Here is a 21499-nt window from a genome sequence, read left to right on the forward strand (position 1 = left end):
CATATGATACTTAAAGGTTGAATTTTCATATATAAGGAGATGCCTGTGCTAACATAAATCTATACCAGAGGGACTTTTCTTATTGCACACGTGGAGACTGTGGAGTCATAAAGCGTAACAGGTTGGTTCATTTGGTTTCAGTCCCACAATAGATTTGACAAAAACATCCTTCCTGCTACTGCTACTATCTTGAAATTACTATACTTATGAGGTCTTGCCTGGAGACTTCTTGCTTTATTCACAGACTCCTTTGTTAGGAGATCTGATTACAGGCTTCATAAAGTGAAGGAACAAAAAAAGGAACAATCCCAAGGAAGAATCCCAAGAACCTAATCAGTGACAAGCACACTGACTAGGCTACTCCCAGGAATATCAAAGAAGAATGGCCAGCCTGTGGTCTGGGCATGACACCCAGCAGATAAGCCACCAGAAAGGGCTTTTCATTTCACCTGGAGGGACCAGGCATCAAGCCATCCACTAAAAAGATTAGAGAATCTGGGTGACAGCCTCTAGTAGGGGCATAGGTTTGGACCAGCTCCCAGAGACCTATTTGTGTGTTTGTGTGCATGCATGCAAGAGACTCTGTGCACACAGTACCTGGATGAACAGAAGATCCAGGGGCCAGCTACTGGATAACATTGACTTTCTAAAGCCAGTTACTGGAGGCATCCATATCACGTGTGTGTTAGTGTGACAATTTATGTGGGAAGAGGTCTGAGATCTAGCAACTGTGCTAGTTCTCAGCCGGCAGCAGACCCAGAGGACATCAGCTGGGGAAATATGGGGATCCACTATGTGACAAATTGAGTGTTTAATCCAGCTACTGGAAGGATCCATGCTATAAAAATTCTATATTTTCTATAGCTTGTGTTCACGAGTAATTCCTGTTGGTGCTGATCCGTGTGGCCCACTGTGGATACAGATATTGTGTGTATTTGTCTGACAATACACATTCAGATTTGCCTGGGGACATGGCAATGTGGAAGTTTCCCTTTTGTCAAGTTACCAGATTCCTACCATTCTTGATCAGTGTCTATCATATTTATATAGACCTCAAGTTGTCCAAATTCCAACTAGGCAATGAAATTCAGCTTAATGTTTGGCTGAACTAGGCAGGGAGATATGGGTCCATCTGCATAAAGGCACAACAATAAAATACTTAGAGCTGCCCAGATAAGAGACTATTCCAGACTTCACCACAAAGTGCTTAACCATACATCATAGAGAATATTCATTCATAAAGGTTATTCAGACAAATGGAGAAGTACACAAAATTACTAGAGACTTCTTTCTTCCTTCCACACTCTCATTATTTAGAGCTATTCTTTGCACAAGAAAATAGCTGAGAATGCTGGACCCCAGCAAGACCTTGAGTTACAGCATCACAGACCACACGGGTAAATGATCACAATATAAGAAGTAAGACATATTGAATAAAATAATGAGCCTGTTGTTCACTCATCCATGAACAAGCCACAACAGATATTACTGGCAGCAAAACACAAGCAACTCCTACTTTACAAATTATTTGAAAATCACAAATGCCTCTGCTGCTTGGTATGGTGGGCAATTTTATGGCATGCTGCTCTTAATACTCATTTTGATCCCTGGTAACTATGTATGTAACTAACCAGTTCAGCAGCAATTGCAGATTCTACTACTGAATATATTATAATCGGGTTTTATAAGTGTTTGAGCTTAAAACTTGCTCAAGTATACATTAGTAAATCATTATCACTGCAGTCACCTTTGGAAGCAAATGCAAATGTTCTGATGAGAATGCCTGTATTCACCAAGCAGACCCACTAACAAAGCAGCTGCCATCTGCCATACACACATAAGAATACAAACTGAAATTACAGTAATTTTTATGATAGCTAAAATACAATTAAAACATCTTATGTCCATTGAATGCCATTTTCCCCCCACTTACTTTCTGTGTGAAAAGCAATTTGTAGTATTTTGAAGTGTTATCTAGAAATTGCACACAGCAGTCAAGCACAGGAGAATGAGAGCCAAACCCTACACCCTGTCAGCCCACAGAAAAGTTTGGTTTTCTTTCTGTATTCTTTCACCAGTGGAATGGTATCAGTATTCAAGGGCAGAACCTCCCCATTGCTTTTTAGAATGGCCCCTCAGTCTCCTCATTCAGGGTGGGGAGGGAGCAGAAAGGAGATTTATCTCTGGAACACTTTCACCTGGTTGAGAAGTGGCACATGGGAAGAAAGATCCAGGAGCAGGGTGATGGGAGAGGGGAATAAAAGTCAAGTTTAGTCCAGGAGGGAAACCAAAAGCTCCTCATGGAAGAAGGTCTATTTGAGCCTCAGGAAGCAAAAAAAGACAAGTATGAGCATAGCTTCTCCCAGTGTGATTAGAGGTAAATGATGAAGTTACTCCCCTCTTCTTTACTACATCTGGCAAGCTGCCCACTCCATTTCAGGAGCTCCCCAGGTAAACACCAGAAAGCTCCAAGAGGAGAGGAGATCAATTTTATCTCGATCTGTTTTACCTGAGTTTGCCAGTCAGACTTTACTGCAGTATTTCTGTTTTCCTTGTTCCTGATGACAGTGCTTTGCAATTTTTTTCCTACCACTGCTAGTAGTCCTGCTGTCAAAATTTAGCAGCAGCTTTCTCAGTTGGAACAGAAGGCAACACAGACTTCCACAGAGAAACTTGCAGATGTAGTGTTTAAGGCACTCATTGTGCTTTTGGCAACAATGGTGTATTTTGTAAGAAAATCCATTGTCACCTTAATACAAAGCACCTTCAAGGTAGATTCCACTGAAACACGTGCAGCTCGCTGGGCTGGCTTCTCAAAGGGTATGAATGTGATGAAATCCAACAGAATTTCAGACCAGGAAACTCCAAAACTACACTTTCCCACTGTCTCCTACTTTTTAGAGATGGCACGTACTGCCCAGTCACATTTATGCACAGAACTGCATACTATATGTATACATGGATACACACATATAGGTGTATTTTTTCTGAAGATGTCTACTGCTAATATGCAAAATGAGGATTTAAAGATTTGATGCAAACAGCACAGAGGCTTTATCAGGAGCTTTCATAAATGACAAAGTGGTAATTGAGGTTCTTTTACCACTTCTGCTGGACAGCAAGTTTCAATTGAGCAAAAATGCACTTACAAACCATTCTATTCTATCCATGGTTTTAGCAGGTGTGAACCAATGCATTCACTGAATGACCTGGGAAAGGAACAGAGATGGGGAAAAGCCTTCATTAAAAATAAAACACACTCTTTTATGGCTTTCTACAGTAAAAAACTGGTATTTAAGCACTGCTCTAAAAGAAAAAATTGAAAGATAATCACTCTGCTCTGCAGGAAATGGCATTTACATTTGATGCAAGAAACACAGTCAAAATCTGTCTGGTTTAAATGTCTGTCACCATGTGTTCATGCATCAGCTTTACTCACAGGTGCCTCTTAACTCATATGGCAAGCCAGACAATGCTGAGTTATTTTACTATCCCTTTTTATGTAATTAAATTGGTAAGAAGTTAAATTCTCAGGAGACTCAAATTTCAATGCTAGTATTAAAAAACTAATTTTTTAAGAATACAATTCCTGTTATTTTCCTGTCACATTTTCAAAGTGTCTTTTTTCATCTGGCATAGTAGACAATGTCCTACAAATATGCCTTCTTTTAGGAAAACATGTTTATGAATATGTGAAAAGATTAAAAGGAACACAGGCTAAGGCATAAGTACATATGATCACTATTTATTATTTGTAATGCCAGTTTTTCCTGGACAATTAGAGTAAAAGGACTCATTTAAGCAAAGCATTGTGGAGGACCACATTATACTAGCATAGTGTAATCAGTCTTTACAAAAAACTCCCCAACTCCAGAACTGAGGCTTGATAGAAATCTCTGTTGTTAAAAAAAACGAAGTAAAATTCTCGGCCATAAAGATGAAAAAAAGTCAGTGATACCATTCAGAAAGTAAAGTTCAAATGAAATTTCATTTGCAAGCATAAGGCTCTCCTTTCTGGAGGCCAGACAGCAAAGAAGATGCTTTGTGAAAAACACCAATAAAGTTGAGATGCATCATTGGTGCAGAAGAAGACAGGAGCTTCATCTAGAAAGAACTAACTGATTTGAGCAACAGAAATTACATGTATTGCAGGAGTACAAAAACAATACAAGGAACAATTGAATCTTACAGCTCTAAACTGGGAGTTATCAGCCAGAAATGAACAGGGAGGCTGCAGTCACAACAGGTCATTGAGTGATTATGAACTGCCAATGTGATGCAACCATGAAAAAGGGTAACGGTACCCTACTTTGACAGATATGTATTAATGCTACAATGATGAGGAGAGTTCACAGGAATACTGCCCATGATTCTGGATATTCAAGTGCTAAATGGATTATTTCAGCCTGGAGCAGACAGGGACAAGCTACACTGATGACTTATAGATTCTGCTTACTTTCCTATTTTGCAAGAAGAGGGAAAATTTTTTTATTTAGCCTAATAAAACAAAGGTTGTGTGTAGATATGATGTCCATAACTACAACCAGACCATTAACAATAAAGAGAAGGGGACCCTCTAAGCTACAACATGATGTTGGCACAAGAATAAATGGGCATCAATTGTCCGGCAATAAATTGGCCTGGATGTCTAAAGATTGTTCCAAGTGAAAGAAATGAATACTCTGCAAACAGCCTCCAGATCAAAGCAGTGGGAGCATGGAAACACTGCCTAGCCTGGAAATAGTAATAGATATCTACATTACATGGGATGAAATGAGAAGCATGCTTGAAAATCCTGACCAAATACAAGAACTTTCTCCTTTCCACTCCAGTGTTCCTATGTGATGTTTCCCCAGCTTATTTGTATCATGTACATTTAGGAATCTACAAAAAACAACAAACCTTAACTGTGAAAGTACATTAGATATTTAAATGTATTTTAAGTTTTCCTCTTAAAAGTAACCTTTAAAAATTATCTATAAATGGACAACTATGGTGAAGTCACATCACTGTAAGTACAAGATGGGAATAAGAGAAAAGGCTGGATAATTCTGAGTGGTGCAGTGACAAACTGTGGTGGTTCACTACTGCTTTTGATGGAAGAGCTGGAGGATATAATCTGAAAACAACCTGTTAAAAAAAAAAAATCAGCCCACTCACTGCCTTCCCCTCAATACCCCACCAATGTCCCACAAAAAATCCGGGCAACCAGAGAACTGCTTCTTCACATTACAGGCAGTCAAGCTGGTGCAGCATGCTGTAGGTACGAAGATTTTACAGTATTAAAGAGTGACAAAGTTGCCATTCTGTTAGTATATTAAGACCTACTAAGTGCAAGAAACGTTTTCTAGACCATAAGTCCCCAAATGCTGATTTTTGGAAGCTAAGAGTTGTCAGTAGTAGTTTGACTTAGGTCTCATTCTTACACTCCTCCCTGGGCATTCACACTTAGCACTGTTGGAAGGAGTGTCCTGGGGTAATTAACAACTGCTTTGATGCAGCATTGCTGTTCTTGTACTACATTCAACCAGCAGAGACCAGCACAGGCTCATTTACCCCGTGTCAGAAGAGATTTCAGTTTGGTTTGGCTCAGGCAGCAGCGGGTGTTGGGTTCCCACTCTGCAGAGTACAGCAGGCAAGTAAAGCACCTTCACAGAGCTCTGCTCAGGTACTGTAGTTCTCTCATGCTTAACTGTCACTTTAATACTTCCCCCAGGTTTTCTTTTTAATATTAAGAGTCTTCTGCTTTAAGAATCAATATATTCCTTCCTATAAAACCAGCTTAAACCTTGCTCTAATTGCCTATTGTGCCTTTTTAGGATTCCGAGGAGAAGACAAAAAAATAAGCTATATAGAATTGACTGAAGGGAAAAAAACACAAACAAACAAAAAAACCCCAGAAACAAACAGGCAGCAAAACCCAAGCAAACAGCAGAAACATGCAAAACTCACCACATTTCATCATTCCCACTTCATAACATTTCCGTAGCCGACATGCCTGGCAGCTTTTGCGCCTGTTTTTATCTATGGTGCATTGATTGGTAGCTGGGCAGATGTAATCATTATGTCCTGCAGCAGAGTAGAAGGAGAAAAATTAACATATCTGGCAGTCTCTTTTGGTCATTTCCCAAATCAGGACCATCCTGGTTTTAAGCATCTCTTCTTTTTCATATGCATATATCTATGCTCCATTAATTTAACTGATATGGAAATACATTTACCCTGTACTGTGGGCCCAAAAGTTACCCAGAGAGCATAAACCAGCTTTTAGTGATGGCTGTTAGGTAGCCAAGCACCTTCTAATACCATTTTTAAATATGGGACAAAATGTTCTCCTGTAAATTTGCTCCCAAGCTCCAACTTCTTACTGTATACTGGGGCTCAACAGATGGCAGATAGGAGATTTTTCTTCCTCATCAGAGTTGATAACAGCAGTGCACACAACTTCAATCCTGCAAAGATTTAAGTAAACTACAGCTCTATTTACTGAATTCTCTGACGAGATGAGTTCCAGGAATGAAGAAGCCTTTGGAGGATTGACCCTGCACCAAAGTTAATAAAAAAAAGCAGCCCAAGAGAGAAAGAAGAGCAGAATAAAATAACCCACACTGTATAGTACAAAGAAAAGCACAAGCAGAAGTTATAACTACTAGATTTAATGAACAAGTGTTTCTCTTATTGTCATCAGTTTCCACTACAGCCTCTTCTTCTCTCCACCTCACCTCACCCCCACCCAAACTCCTTTGTATTATTGTATTTCATTAATCAATAATCTGGTTCAAAGGTTTATTACTGTAGCTGGACTTGAGTCTGCTTGTGGTGTAAATACAGTCACATCATCTGCTGCCAAATACTGGAAATCTCTCTTGCAGTAATATTTACTCATTTACATTTCTTAATGTCTTACCTCTCAAGTGGTTTGAGTTATTTATTCAAACTTTAAAAATAGATCAGGCAAAGATACAGCTACCAGACATTTTTTACTTGATGTAAGTCCAAAAGTTCACGTCCTGAAGAGTAATTATTTAACTGAACCATTGTGACTGTTTCCTTGCAAAATTAAAATAATTTTAACCTTGAATTTTTGAACCCACAATTTTAAAAAGGAGAAATCAGGTTACATTTTGTCCTGCTTCCTACTGGAACATATGACTGGAAAAGAAATTACTATTTATCACTCTTCACACAACACGGAGGGAAGGCAGGAGGAAGCTCTCCATTGCACTGTAACCCAATCACACAGGAGTATAAAGTTGTTTAAAACTCTGGTGGCCTTGGGATAATTTAGCTTGCAGGCAGATGTTCAGAGATGTGGGACAAATACACTACCCTACAAAATTGGACAAGCAGAGGAGACCACACACAGTTGCTCAGTCATACCATTTAATTTTAATTAGACATTAGCCCAATGTTTTGGTCTATGGTATGCCTGGAAGTTGGCTTTTTTGTTTGCTTGGTTTTTTTGTTTGCTTGGAGGGGGGCTGTGTTTTTTTCTATAGGCAATATCCTTCATTTCAACAGTTGTAACCAAGTGCTTGACAGTGTTTTATGCCAAGAACTTACTTTCATTTATCTGAATTACAAACAAACCTTACCTGACAGGATACATTAAGGTGTACAAAAGGCCACAATGGGTAACTCAGTCACAGTCAAAAAACATGTGAGCAACACGGAGCAGGCAAATTATTTTTCTGACAGAAACCACTTTGAAATCAAATGCAGTCTCATTTTGTGACAAACTGGAGACAAATTTCTCTACAATTATTTTAGAAATCAAAAGTATTTGCACCAATTTATAGAAGTTGTTACTTGCTCATGCAGAACTTGCACAATAAATTGAAAAGGAAAATAAGTTTTGAATTAAATTTGGTATTACTGGTGACACAAACTCTGCAGTATTGAGCCAAAATATCTCAAGACTGCTAAAGGCTGTGTGTGAAAAAGAGGAAGGCAATGTTGCAGTCCAAAAAATGACAGGAGTTTCTCTGTTAGTATCTGCATCTAGTATCAAATGTCAGCACAATTAAATTTCCACCAAGAGGCCTCAGATGAGGCCAAAGAATGTGATAATTAGAGCCAAGGTTAAAGACATTAAGTGGTCCAAAGCTACAATATGGTTTATCACTGCCCATAGGCTGTGTTAACAAGAATGGAGACTTACCTGTGTTTCATATTGCAGCCCCTCAGCAAATTTGAACTAAATGCTAAATATTTAAGAGTTTTAACAGTGAAGTGGAAAACTTAAATAGAGAGATGTGACAGAGTAAGAATGACTGCAATGCAGGCTCTGAGGATGTAGGGCTGAGAAATAACAATAATTAGGTTTGTACTTAATACTTACCAGGCATTTTTATATCCTATGTACTGTGTAGACATTTCATGCTATGACTCAACAGCTCCAGACCATATATTCTTGTCAAGAATAGTTTCTGGCAAGCAAAGTCTCCAGACAATTACCTACTCTAACTGTGTGAATTATATCAAATTCTCAATTTTTATGTCACTTTGGGACACAAGTTGCAATCAGATTCACAGGTCTGCAGTACCATCCCACTGAAGCTTTTGCTGCAGCACCTTCCCATGCTATGTATTCCACCTCTTCTCTAAAGAAATAAATTCCTTGCTCTGTGATTTTTCCAGCTGTTGACAACATAAGAGCCAAAAGATAAAGTAGTTGAACCATGTGTTGCTCTACCTTCAGCATGCAGCACCATACACCAGCTCATTCCTAGATCAACTGCTGTAGCTCCTGATCATATGAAACACCTTTGAGCAAAGTTATGAAAGGGTGATTCTCCTACCTTGAATGCTTCTTTTAAAGAATGCTTTGCAGCCTTCACATGACCAGACCCCATAGTGGTATCCTGAAGCATAGTCACTGCAGACTGCACAGTAGTGGGCATCCCTTTTTGAGCCAGGATTGTTTGCAATTGGGCTTGTACACTCATTGCCATCAGTTTTCCTTTTTAATGTTTCTCTGATAGAAAAGAAAAGAGTGTTATAAAAGAGGAAAAAAATAATCTACCTTGCAAAGATTTTCACTACTTTCTGCTATCTTCCATTCTCTCTCTATAGAGTCTTTTTTATTACAGAACACAGGACAGTGTGAAACACTTAAGCCTTTTTTGGGTAAGGATATTTAAGGCATGTAGTGTGATCTCAGAGCTTTCAATGAAGACAGACTATAGAGGTTTAAAATACACAAAGGCATAAAACTGGACTGCTCACATGTCATTCACATGAACTCTGAAAAAAAATCATAGGGAATGCTGACAAGATTTTTTGATTGAAAAAATCTTGGAAAGGTACAAGTCCAGGAATTTGTGGACCAAGTGGACTTTGTCTTTGGGAAGCGCCGCTTGGAAAACACAAACTCAAAACAGCTTGGGCTGACATAACAAACACCAGCACCAACAGAGCTGTACTTGCTTCATACTGTTAGCAATGTGGAATTCTAGACAGAACAACACACACCTACTCTCAACTATTTCATCCTTTAAATGAGGCTTTATTCTTTCAAGGGGATGCTGGAGACAAGTATCTTGAAACATGAATCTGCCTACAAGATCAGCTCATGTTAGACAAAGTTTTCTGCTCAAGGTGATGATCCACATTAATCACCCTAATGCTAAGTGAAAGGAAGCCTGAATACAACAAGAAGAGTTGAGAAACACAATTAATGAAATATTTCCATATATTAAAAAAAAATCATTGCTGCATATAAGTTAATAAAATACATATATTTCTGAAGTACTGCAAATAGTTCCAAACTATGGGAACTATTTTTAGAGCCTGGATTAAAAATAGAACAGGATAAAAACATGAAATAACAGCCAATTACTAATGCCAAGATCCTGTAAACAAACAGCAAGAGGAAAGGAACTTAGATTATGAGTAAAGTGGTTTTTAGATATAGAAAGCACATCTATTTTGTACTTTTTCTCTAAACCTCATTTTCTCAGTAGTTTTAACATGCCTATGGTCAATAATTTCTAAATATAGACAAAGCAGCATCATGTGCAAGCTCTCAGCAGCGGTTCAATGAAGGAAAGCTGTATAGTCAACTTAGAGGTATAAATTTCATGTTGAAGGCATAGGTTAGAAACTGCAGCATTTTCCTCATCCCACTTTCCATCAGCATTAGGGAGGAGAAGAGATACCAGTTGGGATAGGACAGCAGGCAGCATGGTTTATGACTTCTGAAGAACAATGGTATCTTACCAGGCCAGAAGAAACCTGTTCACCAAAGAGCAAGTTTAAATGAGACAGTTGAAACATACTGTGAAAGAGATTTTAACTATCATATTAAAGTAGACTTTATGCTGGTTTCATGACAGGAGGTAAGGACAAACACACCCACATGCCAATTAAAAATCACCAGGTTTTAAGTACTCGAGGAGAATGAAACCCGTTTTCCTAGCAGAAAATTTGGAAAGGACAAAAGGTGGTTCTTTGAAAAAATTCCACAAAGGTATTTGTTGTAAAATTAAGTTACTGCAAGATTTAAAAAAATGTTAATTCATTCAGACATTGCAGGGCATAAGGGTGTTGAGATGTTTAACAAGCCCAGTCTTTGCATGCACATTCCCATTAATGGATTGCTGAATCACCAGGTGATTTTCCTTTCTGTCATGCTGGAAAGACCCATGTGTGGGAACTCTCCCTGAGAATAAAGGGGCTGTATCACACATGCCCAGTATGCTGCTAATGCAGGGAGGAAAAAGCATTGCTATTCCCTCCCTGTTTCCCCATATTTGGAAGAAAAACTAATTTAGTGTTTCACATTAGTAGAAGAGGTATATTTGAAGCTCTACCTGGGAATCATAATCCAACTCTGAGAGGCAGAAGAGAATCAAAGTCAGCTAGAGAGCATCTTAGTGACAACTGATATGCTCTAGAGATCACTGTTTATTACCTTCATTAAAGCACTGAGATGCTATGGACAAAAACAAAGAAAAAGCACACACTATGACATCTCACTGACGGGTGTTGCTTTCCATCTTCCAGTCATAAGTCTTTTAAAAAACACTTTTTCTCTCCCTGCTTCAGAATTTAACGGCAGTCACGCTGCACATATGCAAGCTGTATGACTTCCACAGGCTGGCAAGCAGCTTGCACACGAGCAACAATCTGGAACAAATTCTTCCTCCAGGCAGAACAGCATCCAATCTGCTCGTCTGCCACAGCTGCAGCAGTACAGCAGGAGGTCCAAACCCAGCCATGGTGTTGCTGTTGTCTTTCCAGACAACAGAACCAAGAAATGATGGGGAGCTGCAAGCTACGTCTTCCTTACCCTGAGAACCTCGGGATCAGACAGTGTTTCCACACAAACAGCAAACAGGAGTGGGTAGCCCCACATCTGGGTTAGAGACCCACTCCTGGAAGAGATGCACTCCAGTGTGTTCAGCAGATGGATGAGCTGCCAGGTCCTCCAGAACTACTGCTGGTAGCTGGCTGGATGCCCACAGAGCTCCTGTACCAAAGGATGCAGGAAAATGGGGGATGCATCCTGGCTGCTACCAAGGAACCACAAGGGCAAAGATTTATTGCTTTACACATCCTAATTTTCCTCTTTATTTTATGATCATGGTTTCTATATAGAGATATAAGGTTTCCCTGAAAAGAATTAAGATTTTTTAAAAAGTAACAACTCAGTCATTTCCTACTACTCCTCACTGGTAACAAGATGATTACCCTGCAGGAGAAGGAACTAGCCAGACTATTTAGGTTATTCAGTATCTATTGTGTCTCCTAAGTAGCTCTCACTTTACCACAGCAAGTGGTTGATGCATATGCCACACCTGGAAAACTTGAGCCTAAAGTCAACTTTTCATTAATGAAGAACTGGCAAGGCTTTGAGCTGGAAGGTAGCAAGATTTGCTCATGGCATTTATCTGTCAGGTTTTTTTAAACCTAAACTATTGTACATTATAGAAAGAAAGAGAGGGAAAAAAAATACTGAGAAAATAAAATTAAAAAAAAAAAACCCACCAAACATCCAGATTATACAGTTTCTTATAACTCTTTCTCCCACGTGCCATCTCTGGACAAAATTCAATTCTCTATCAGCCTAACATGTAGGATGAAGAAGGCTCTTCCTTCCTCTCCCAGAGTGTGCAAGATGATGGCCAAAAATAGCCAAAAATATTTTTCAGTTTTATCTTCCTCATTGTGTAGACACTCCCTTCATTATAACTCCCAAAATGGTTACTGTCACAGAACTGTCAATATTTATAATTCAAAGCACATGTTCTGTGATGCTCCAAACATTGATTAGTATGCTGAAAATCATGCCATAAATACCTCAAAATTAAGGGAAATAATTTTTGCTTAATGTCTGTAGCTTTTCCATCATTAAACTGAGATGTCAACCAATTACTTCAAAGAGACTTCAAGATCAATTTAAATGCTCTACAGAATGCACAGATTAATGCAAATAATGTCTTCAGAGTTTTAGCAGTGTATAAATAGTTTATCAGTTTACAGTAAATAAGACCAAGTTGCTAAGTAATTTCTAATTAAGCAAGAATTGCTAGCCTGGGTACCCAAAAACTTTTACTTACCAGCTCAACCTGCAGTCAATAAGATTCACAAGGAAAATAACAGAAAAGAAGAACAAATTCAGTTCCAGAAACATCACTCTGACAACTTCATTAAAGTTTCCTAATACTTTTTAGAAAGTAATAAATCTGCTCATTTTGAAAATAAACCTTTTCCTTCTTTAATTAAAATCCTTTTATTCAGGGGGTGAAGATAGAAATTACAGACTACTTTTAAATATAATATAATTACACTGTCATATTCCTTTCCTTTCTATGTAATTTTAATTCAAATTGAGTGATCACGCACCAACAAAAATTAATGAGATTATTTCTATTGTCTTCACTACATACAGGACCTATAAAAAAATATAGCAGACTCTTTATCACCAAATTAGTGCTATTTCACACAAAATAATGTAGTATCTAGAAAAATAATTCACATCTATTTTTAAATAGAATCCAATTACTTTTTGTTCAACTATTGATGCAAAATACTATTTAGGCTGCATAACATCATTTGCATTTGACAAAGTTAAATACATTTCTTCTGTATTTGTATAATGACCCTATTTGTGAGGAAAGGGAATGCTGAGATTTCAGGTTCCTTATTTTAACCCAATCGACAGCAAGACTGCAAATTCTGCAGTGATCAGCTTCAGCAACGTGGACCACATTGGTTTAGTGAGTGCTTATGGATGTTTACACCCAGGGAAAACAAATTCCTCTCACAATGAGACTCTTGCTTAACTTTGAAAGGCAAAATAAAGTGTAATGGGTCTAAATATGTAGCAATGCTTGCTTATTCTGCTGTCAAAATTCTTTTCTCAGACTAAATACTGTTTAAAATTACTTACACTTTACAGTGTTAGTCTCTCCCTTCTCCCAGAGCTACTCCTTTATGTTTCAATTCCCAGAACTCTTCCTTCAAGATATAATCTCTGAATCTGTAGTGTCACAGTCATTGTTCCCATGGCAATAAATATAATGTTCATGACATTAATTTAACACCTCACCAAAGGATAAAGCAAAAGGAAACTCAGGGCTTTTTTTCTTTACAGCCTTATTTCAGGACAGATATCCAAAATAAGGGAATTGTGGTTTCCATGTCAAAGTTTTTTGTTTTGTTTTGGTTTTTTTTGGTTTGTTTTTTTACAACTGCTGTAGACAAAGAGGGGATTATAATGCATCATCCTGAGACAAATGAACCGCTGGGAATGTCCAACTACGGAGCAGCACAGGAGTTACTTGTTGATGAACAATAAATATAATCCATAAATTTAGACTCCAGATTTCATTTCTTCTCTTTAAATCAGGTCATCATCAGCTACAAGAACAGTAGGCTGTATGAATCTATACAAATGGCAGAAGATTTAGTTACTTAAACCCTGGTGTGGCAGGTTCTGTATGGTTTCCCTTCTACCTCTGTAGAGAGCACCCTGCAGAGCATCACATGGGGTGCCCTTGCTCTTGGCTCTTATTCCAGCTGCTATCCCATCATCTGGACAGCTTCAAACACTGACCTACAGCAGCCTCCCCAGTACTGACAATTTGAAACACTGACCAAGACGAGAGGAGTTAGGATGTTATCCCTATTCCCACTAGACCTGCTGGGGAAATTTTTCTTTATGCAAGTGCTATGCAAATGGTCTCTCCCAGCTCACACACCTACACTTAAACTAAGTTTGCACCCCAAAATTGCCTGCTTCTCTCTGCTGACTCCGAACAGACTATTCAGGTGGCCAGGCTGAAGACCTGTGAGTCTAAGCAGATATAGATCTCATGCTTTAGGCAGTCACCCTGAGGCCCACTCATTGCAGAAGGAATGTGGGATTCTCAAAAATAGCACAAATCCTTTATCAACAATTGAACTCAAACTGTTGCAAGGACACTACTTTTCCTACTGCCAATGAATGCTGAATCAAATAAGGAGCCCTGTGAATAAACATACAGATGCTAAAACAGGAATAGCACCTGAAACACACTGTCCTATTAGCCATTCAACAGCTGTTGTGTCCGTGAATGGAGTAATTTAATCAGTGGATGATCTACACCCTGCCCATGGTTTGTAATATCAGTAAATGTGCAGAATGGGAACACATTTTTTGCAAATACAGCTTCTTTGCACCTCAAAATTTAGCCTATGAATATGCTGTTCCCAAAGTCAGTTCAGAGCATCAAAAAGAAATGTCAAACTTTTCAGTAGCAGCACACTTTGAATATGATGCATTCTACTGTTAATACTAAAACCAAAAACATTTAAATGTTTCCCTTGAATTCTAAGTTCATGAAAAGCCTTCAAAACTGTTAGAGCTGGTTTAAAAAAATTAAAAATACAGATAAAATTTATTTCAAACAATGTTATATACAAAGGACAAAGAATGAACATTTACTTCTTGCACTCAAAGGACTTCTTAATTTATAAAATCAATTTTTATTACACAAAGAAGTCTCTAGCAGTCTTGAACTTTTGTTTGTAGACATTAAACACTTTCCCATATTGAAGGCATTTGTAGTGCTTCTTCTCAGTGTATAGTGCTCTAAAAAGCTATTGAAAAAGAAATCCTATTTCAGAAGTTACATTAAAAGACCCCACAAAGCCCAGGACTGATTTGGTGTTTGGAGGAGGGTTTTTCGTTTTAGGTTGGTTTTGTTTGTTTTTTTTTTTCAGAGAGACCAACACATAGCCTAAAGAACTGAAGGATCAGTAAATAATTTTCAGCAAAGTTTTAAAGAAACGAGTAGTACTGACCTGGCCACGGGTAGCAGTGGGTCCACTGATCTTGCTTCACACCAGGGACTCTTTGGCTGCTCTGCATACAGAAGTGAGGACTGACAGTGCAGTGTCAGAGGGGAGAGGTGGCCTGGACCAGACCACAAGAGATTGGGGCTGCTGGTTTGCCTGGCAGATGCACTCTCTGAATCACCAAAATTGCTGGAAATGTTGTAGTTCATCACAGCAGGACTGCAGAAAGCCACTGCCGAATATTCATGTCTGTTTTCCATGTAAGATGAGGGAATGTAGACTGGGCTGTGTTCTGCTGTCAGCGTGGACTGATTACAGCTGTAGGGAACTGGAGAGACGATACCAGTGGGTGTGTTCTTAATTTCTGTTTTATTGCATCCAATATCCTGAAGTGGCAGCAATTGAGAAAAGTCCTTGTGAGAAGATGCACACAGGGACATTTTGAAGCAAGACTGAAGACTGTTGTTTAAATATTCATCCTAAGATAGTAAGGTATAAAACAAGTTTAATTAAAAATTCAGAAACTTCTGTATGAAGTCTTCTCTGTCAAAGAAGAAAAGAGTCAGTAAAACAAAATTTAAAACAGCCTGTTAAAACATTACATACCACTTAAGCAAAGTATAAATTTGCTACCTTTAAGAAAAAGAAATTTTTCTGGAACTTCCTTAAAAACAAAAGCTAATACATAGGTTGAGTCCAGATTCTCTTAAAAAATAATCACAAAAAACCCCAATAAATAAATAAATCACTTAAGTCTGAAACAAAGATGTTGATGACAACTTTGATCTTAAAACCAGGAACTTGTTACACCTCTAAGTAAGACGCATAATTACCCCATGGCCCACAACTATGGAGTGCCCTGAGGAATCATTTCTCTTTATAAAAAAATCACCCACTCCTGCTCCCACTGTAAATGCATTACTTCAGCTTTCCATCAACAGAAACAAGCAGCAGACTTTTTGAACACACACAGACACACACACACACACACACACATGTACATCCCCTTTACCTTCCAAAGCCAGACCACCACCCCACATCCCCCTCCACACAGGAGGAAGACATGAAATGGGTAGCAGTAAGCAATGCAGATTCTTGACTGAGAAGACCCTGGTTACACAGCTCTGAACAGAGCCATTAGAGAAGTAGAAGTCACAAAATGCAGATATTTCCAAAAGTGACAAGGCAGAACACAGGAGATTCCATGAGGTCTGGAAGTTTCAGAATTTCCTGCCATTCTCTATCCCCATCCCAAGTACTCTTCATTCTTCCTCCCATCTGAATGAACTATCAAAAAAATGACCTTAATTTGCCCACAGTTAATACTACTTGTCAGATTTATGTATAGCCAAATTAGTTTAGGAAGAAAACATTGTGGGAGGGGGGAGGAAAGCCCACCAAAACCATCCTCCTAAGACATAACCCCTTTCCTGGAAGCATTATTTTACAATAGCATTTAAAAAGATTCTTTTTCCTTTTTCACTAAGGGTTTAATCTGCAATTCATTCCAGCTTTGAAGACAGACACGCAGCCCTCTTAGAGCTTGCAATCCAAAACAATTCTGTTTCCAAAATAGCAAGTTCCAGCCCTCAGAACTGATATTATAGTGTACTCTTACAGACTGTAATGAGATTGACACATAGAAAAAATCACAGAATAATTACAAAGTCACCCCAGAAGAAGGAAAGGAATTGATGCTATATATTCTTACCTTCTTTCACCTCCTGTGACCATAAAGCAAGATGACGAAGATTCAAACACAGGTTTGCTGAAATACCAGCAACCTCCCTGTCCCAAAAATTCTCAGCCAGATGGCATTTCTAGTATGCCATCTTGGGGGGACACTGGCATATTTTTCTCCCCTTGAGCTAGGACTGAGGGTAGAAGCATCAAGAAAAATTGTAAGACATAGTCTTTTTTAATAAAATTGATAATTTAGGGTCTGTCCTTCCTTCCTTCCTACTTTGCACACTGTTGATGAAACTGAAGATATCTTTAGAAATAACAAGGAACCCATTTAAATAATCTCAGGCATTTCAGACCCAGCTGCTGTTTTTTCCTTTGTGGGAAACAGGAAAATGAGATATCTCAGCAGTTGTTTATGTCCAGCAGTTTTTGCACTGGAACTCAGATGCAGCCAAAGCAGGAGAATTTGTCCTCACTCCTCACACAATCTACACACTTCACTTGCCCCAGGCCAGATGCTTTACAGTCTAAGAGAAACCAAGCAACATTCAATCTTCACTCCAAAAAGCACTCCCATATTGTAGGGTGTGTAGTTCAAATAGTTTTAACCAGCAAATGATGGAATTAAGAAATGACCTTAAGAATCTTTTCAGCAGTTACTATGACTGGGCGCAGTGAGCGCGCTGAATTAAAAATCACTTAAAGCCCCTGTGTAGCTAAAGCTGTGTACTATTTGTGATCACAGAGGCTGCATGCATTTAAGGTGTGTGTGGACACTCTGCAGGAGCATCTGGAATGTCCAGAAAAATTTATCTGAGCTAATTGTGTCCCTCTGCCCCCCTGCAAAGAGCACACAGCGCAGGATAACCCCAAAACCTTTGGAGACAAGGACCTGAGAGGCATTACAATGTCATCTCTTGGAGTCAGCTAGAGACATTCCACTGTGATATTCAATAGTTTTTGCAGCAGGCAACTGGTTGTATAGATCCCCTCAGCCATTAGGAGAACACATACATGTCCAGTCTAGAAGTAGAGAGAACACAGAGCTGGCAGTACACAATTTCGTGAGCTGAAATCAGCTGAGCTTTAAGTCATGTTTTTTCTGGAGATTTAATCCACTGGAGTGGCATGTGGAATAACTGCCTATTTAGCAGAAGGACATACTGACTCCAAAGGGCAGCAACATCTCTATAAGGGCATTTAGAAACATTTACAGAGGTTACAAGAAGCAAGAATCGGGTTTCTTTTAGAGGAAGGAGTCCACCCTAGCATGAGAAGTCAGTACATACAGCCCTCTGAAAGCCAGACTGCTCATGATTTATATTCAGGAGAAGAGACTCTGGGTTCCAGGAGGTTAAAGAAAATTGTACTCGTGGTCTTCAGTACGCTGCAATATAGTGAAAAAGTAACAGCATTGGCTTAAGATTATTAACTCAGGTAGCAGAAATAATTTAACCACAGTAGACTGTGCACCTACATGTGGTCATGTTTTTCACATTTCCTTGTACCCAGAGAATTTAGAACTGGAAGCTCAGAGCCTTGGAAAAAAAACCAAAAAAACATAAAAACAAAAGAAAGCTACTGAACTGATCCAGCATTGCTTAGTAGGTCCTAAAAACTGACTGCTGGACTGTCAACTTCTACATCTTACAGGACTGCAGATTGCGGGAATGAGCTCTTCAGATTTAAGACCAGAGAAAACAAACTCCACTAACACAAACATCTCAGAAGGAAGCACAACCACATTTAAGCTAAGGATTACAATAAGTAGTGCAGCAGGCTAATAATTTTATTACATCCTGGTATAATGCTCTCATATTTAACCACCATTCATTAAGTAGAAACTAATTTCTACCTAAAGTGAACTCTTGTCCCAACACTCTCCTTTTTCCTGAAGAAAGATCTAAAAGGCAAGATTCAACTATAAAGTGCATTATTTAGATCTAGTCCCTCAGAACTGCACTAGATCTGTACTAGACACCAATACAGAACAGGCATCCATTATTTTCTCATTAGAGCCTTCTGGGAGCCTGCAAATGTTTCAGGCCACCTAAGTTATTTCAGCTTAGCAAGATAAACAACTGAAATACCATTACTAAGTAAATAGCCATTGTGCCCAGTTCCTTGGATAACACTCACCATTCACAAATCTAAGACACTACAAGCAGGGTTCACATCTCCCAGAAAGGAAAACAGTCCCATTGGCTCCAGAATTCAGAGGATGATACCACTATCCACACGGATGCAGGAACAAAATGTAGTCTTGCCAATTTTATTTACATACATTAAAAAAAAAAATAAATTCTTGTCTTTATACAGCACTACCTACTGAACTCAATGTATCTTGAGAGTGGCCGTCCAAGACACAGCAGATCAGGCACAATAACTGATTTAGATGTTATAGTCAAACAGAAACAGGTAAATAATTAATCCATCTGACCTATCTGAACAAACTCAAAAGCCAGTTATTGCACATTACCTATACTGTCTTTTTAAAAGCTTTGTACGAAATTACAAATTTAATTTTTTAGTTTTTGAAAGGGGAAAAATAGGCAGAGAGGGCAGGCTGCCATGTTTTAGAGCCTGATTGGAAACATAATAAAATAGGTTTTCCTAGAAAAATGCAGCAGTCTGCAAAAAGCAACACAATGATGGACATTCTCGGGCACCGTTCCATCAACATACACTACAACCTGCTTAGAATTTTCTTGGCAAGACATATTTTGAGTAAAGAATTTTTTTACAATAGAAAATTGAGATGACCTTTTTCTCTGCTGGGCTTCAGTTCAAGTGCAATCATTCTTCCTTTCATTTTAATAGAGGTGATTTAGCAAGCATAAATTCCACTGCCCCTCAATGTAAGCCCCTCTGTCATCTTGCAAATCTATTAATATTTTGCTAAATTAAACTTCATGCAACTCACCACAACAATAAAGTGAATCATTTTCTCAAAAATGGATCATTAAAGGGAAGTCATTCCTGATACATAAAAAGGGAGTTGGGCTTCAAGTTTTGTGAAAAACTTATTACTCATTAAACTCAGCAGTGCCAGATACTGCCAACAGAAGGCATGTAAGTAAACAAGTTTATTATTACCTGAGAAGGACTAGATTAAATAAACATTGGACAAATAGGGAAGCAAAATGCAAATAAAGCTATCTCTCCAGACTTCAGATGTTGTACTCATTCCTGTAAAATTAATACCCTGTCCTCAATGAGATCAATACCTCCTCTGAAGAAAATATTGCAGAAAAAAGCACATGGATGGGCAAGAGTACTTCAAAACATTTAAGTAAAGTGAGCCTTTGTGTTACTGAGGATGCTGACAACTTCTAGATTATTCTAAACACTCAGAAATATATTCCAGGCCTTAAAGCAAATTACGTACCTGGGGGCACCAAGGAAGCTGGATTTGTTCCACCAGAGGAACACAAGACTGCAGAAGGATCTAACTGCAGTATTCTACTGCCTGAAAAGGAGTTACAAAGAGAAGGCCACTTTTCAAAAGAGGTGCAGAAACCAGCACAAGAGGTTACAGTCACAAGTCAGTGCAAGGGAAATTCCAGTTGGACAGACGAAAAAATTCTCCACATTGAAAGTGAAGTACAGAAACAGGAAATGCAGGAAAACTGTGAAATCTCCACCTTTGGAGATTCAAAAAAAACTTCTGCAAAAGACCCCTGACCTCACTTGGAGAAGGATGCTGGGTTAATCACTCCCCAGATGTCCCTTCCCACCAGAATTTTTCTGTGACAATGTTCACCTGTTACTGGAGGCATTTATAGCAGAGGAAATCCCATTTTACCTGTACTGGAAAGAATGAACCTTATCAAAGGATCATTAATTACCCCAGACACGGGCCACCTTATCAGCTTTGTGCAAGAATGTAAGAGCTGTGGGTCCTCTCCAAAGACAACCAGGATTTAACACTTCATGGAAACAGCTGTCTTGCATATACTGCAGTGAGATTCATTCACTAGAAGTTATGCATAGAAGTGGAAAAGATTTTTAGATCTCAGTTCAAACTAGACTTAGGATGGATTGCAATTGCTTTTAGCCTTTCAGTTTGCACACCTTAAAATGTTACCAGACCTCAGAATGGATATAAGCTTTCTATGATTTGCATTTCTTAGGTATGTCTCATAGGCTTAGGGATTCTGAGACCAGAAATAGAAAGCTCAAGAATACAAATGCAAACTGACAGACTTTAGCTCCTTTACTCTCCATGTCAGTAATTCAAACTACAGCGTGGATACTCAATACATATTCAATCAAAATGAATATTTGATTTTCAGCATGAAAATTTTAGTATCTTCCACTGGAAAATAAACATCTGTTAGAAGCCATTGCACAAGGAGTAATTACAAGGATCTATCCAAAGATTTTGTAATCACACTTCAATCCACAGCAGTATTGTGTCAGAAGCCAGTGCATAGAATAAGTCTCTTGTCCAATAAGAAGTTTACTATTAAAAAAAAAAGCATCCCCCTGTGATGCAAGGGAGGGCAGGAAAGAGCAGAACTAGCTG

General features: G+C 38.6%; 1 protein-coding gene across 6 annotated transcripts in view; it reads right to left on the reverse strand.

Moving 5' to 3' along the window:
* ESR2 (estrogen receptor 2) overlaps nucleotides 1-19355 on the reverse strand; it is a 34303-nt gene extending 14948 nt beyond the window's left edge. For 2 of the 6 annotated variants that reach the window (XM_071745343.1, XM_071745347.1), the window contains exons 1-4: nucleotides 19111-19354; nucleotides 15292-15764; nucleotides 8802-8977; nucleotides 5953-6069 (exon numbers count right to left, since the gene is read on the reverse strand). In XM_071745343.1, the coding sequence (XP_071601444.1) occupies nucleotides 5953-6069; nucleotides 8802-8977; nucleotides 15292-15764; nucleotides 19111-19113 (769 nt within the window). In that variant the 5' untranslated portion in view covers nucleotides 19114-19354. Of the gene's footprint in view, nucleotides 1-5952; nucleotides 6070-8801; nucleotides 8978-15291; nucleotides 15765-16996; nucleotides 17210-19110 lie in introns of those variants that run through there. The other 4 variants (XR_011726181.1, XM_071745346.1, XM_071745345.1 and 1 more) reach the window with 4 other exon arrangements.
* Between the last annotated feature and the right edge of the window lie 2144 nt (nucleotides 19356-21499).

Source organism: Heliangelus exortis, chromosome 5 (assembly GCF_036169615.1).
Source record: "Heliangelus exortis chromosome 5, bHelExo1.hap1, whole genome shotgun sequence".
In the NCBI taxonomy this organism is placed as follows: domain Eukaryota; kingdom Metazoa; phylum Chordata; class Aves; order Apodiformes; family Trochilidae; genus Heliangelus; species Heliangelus exortis.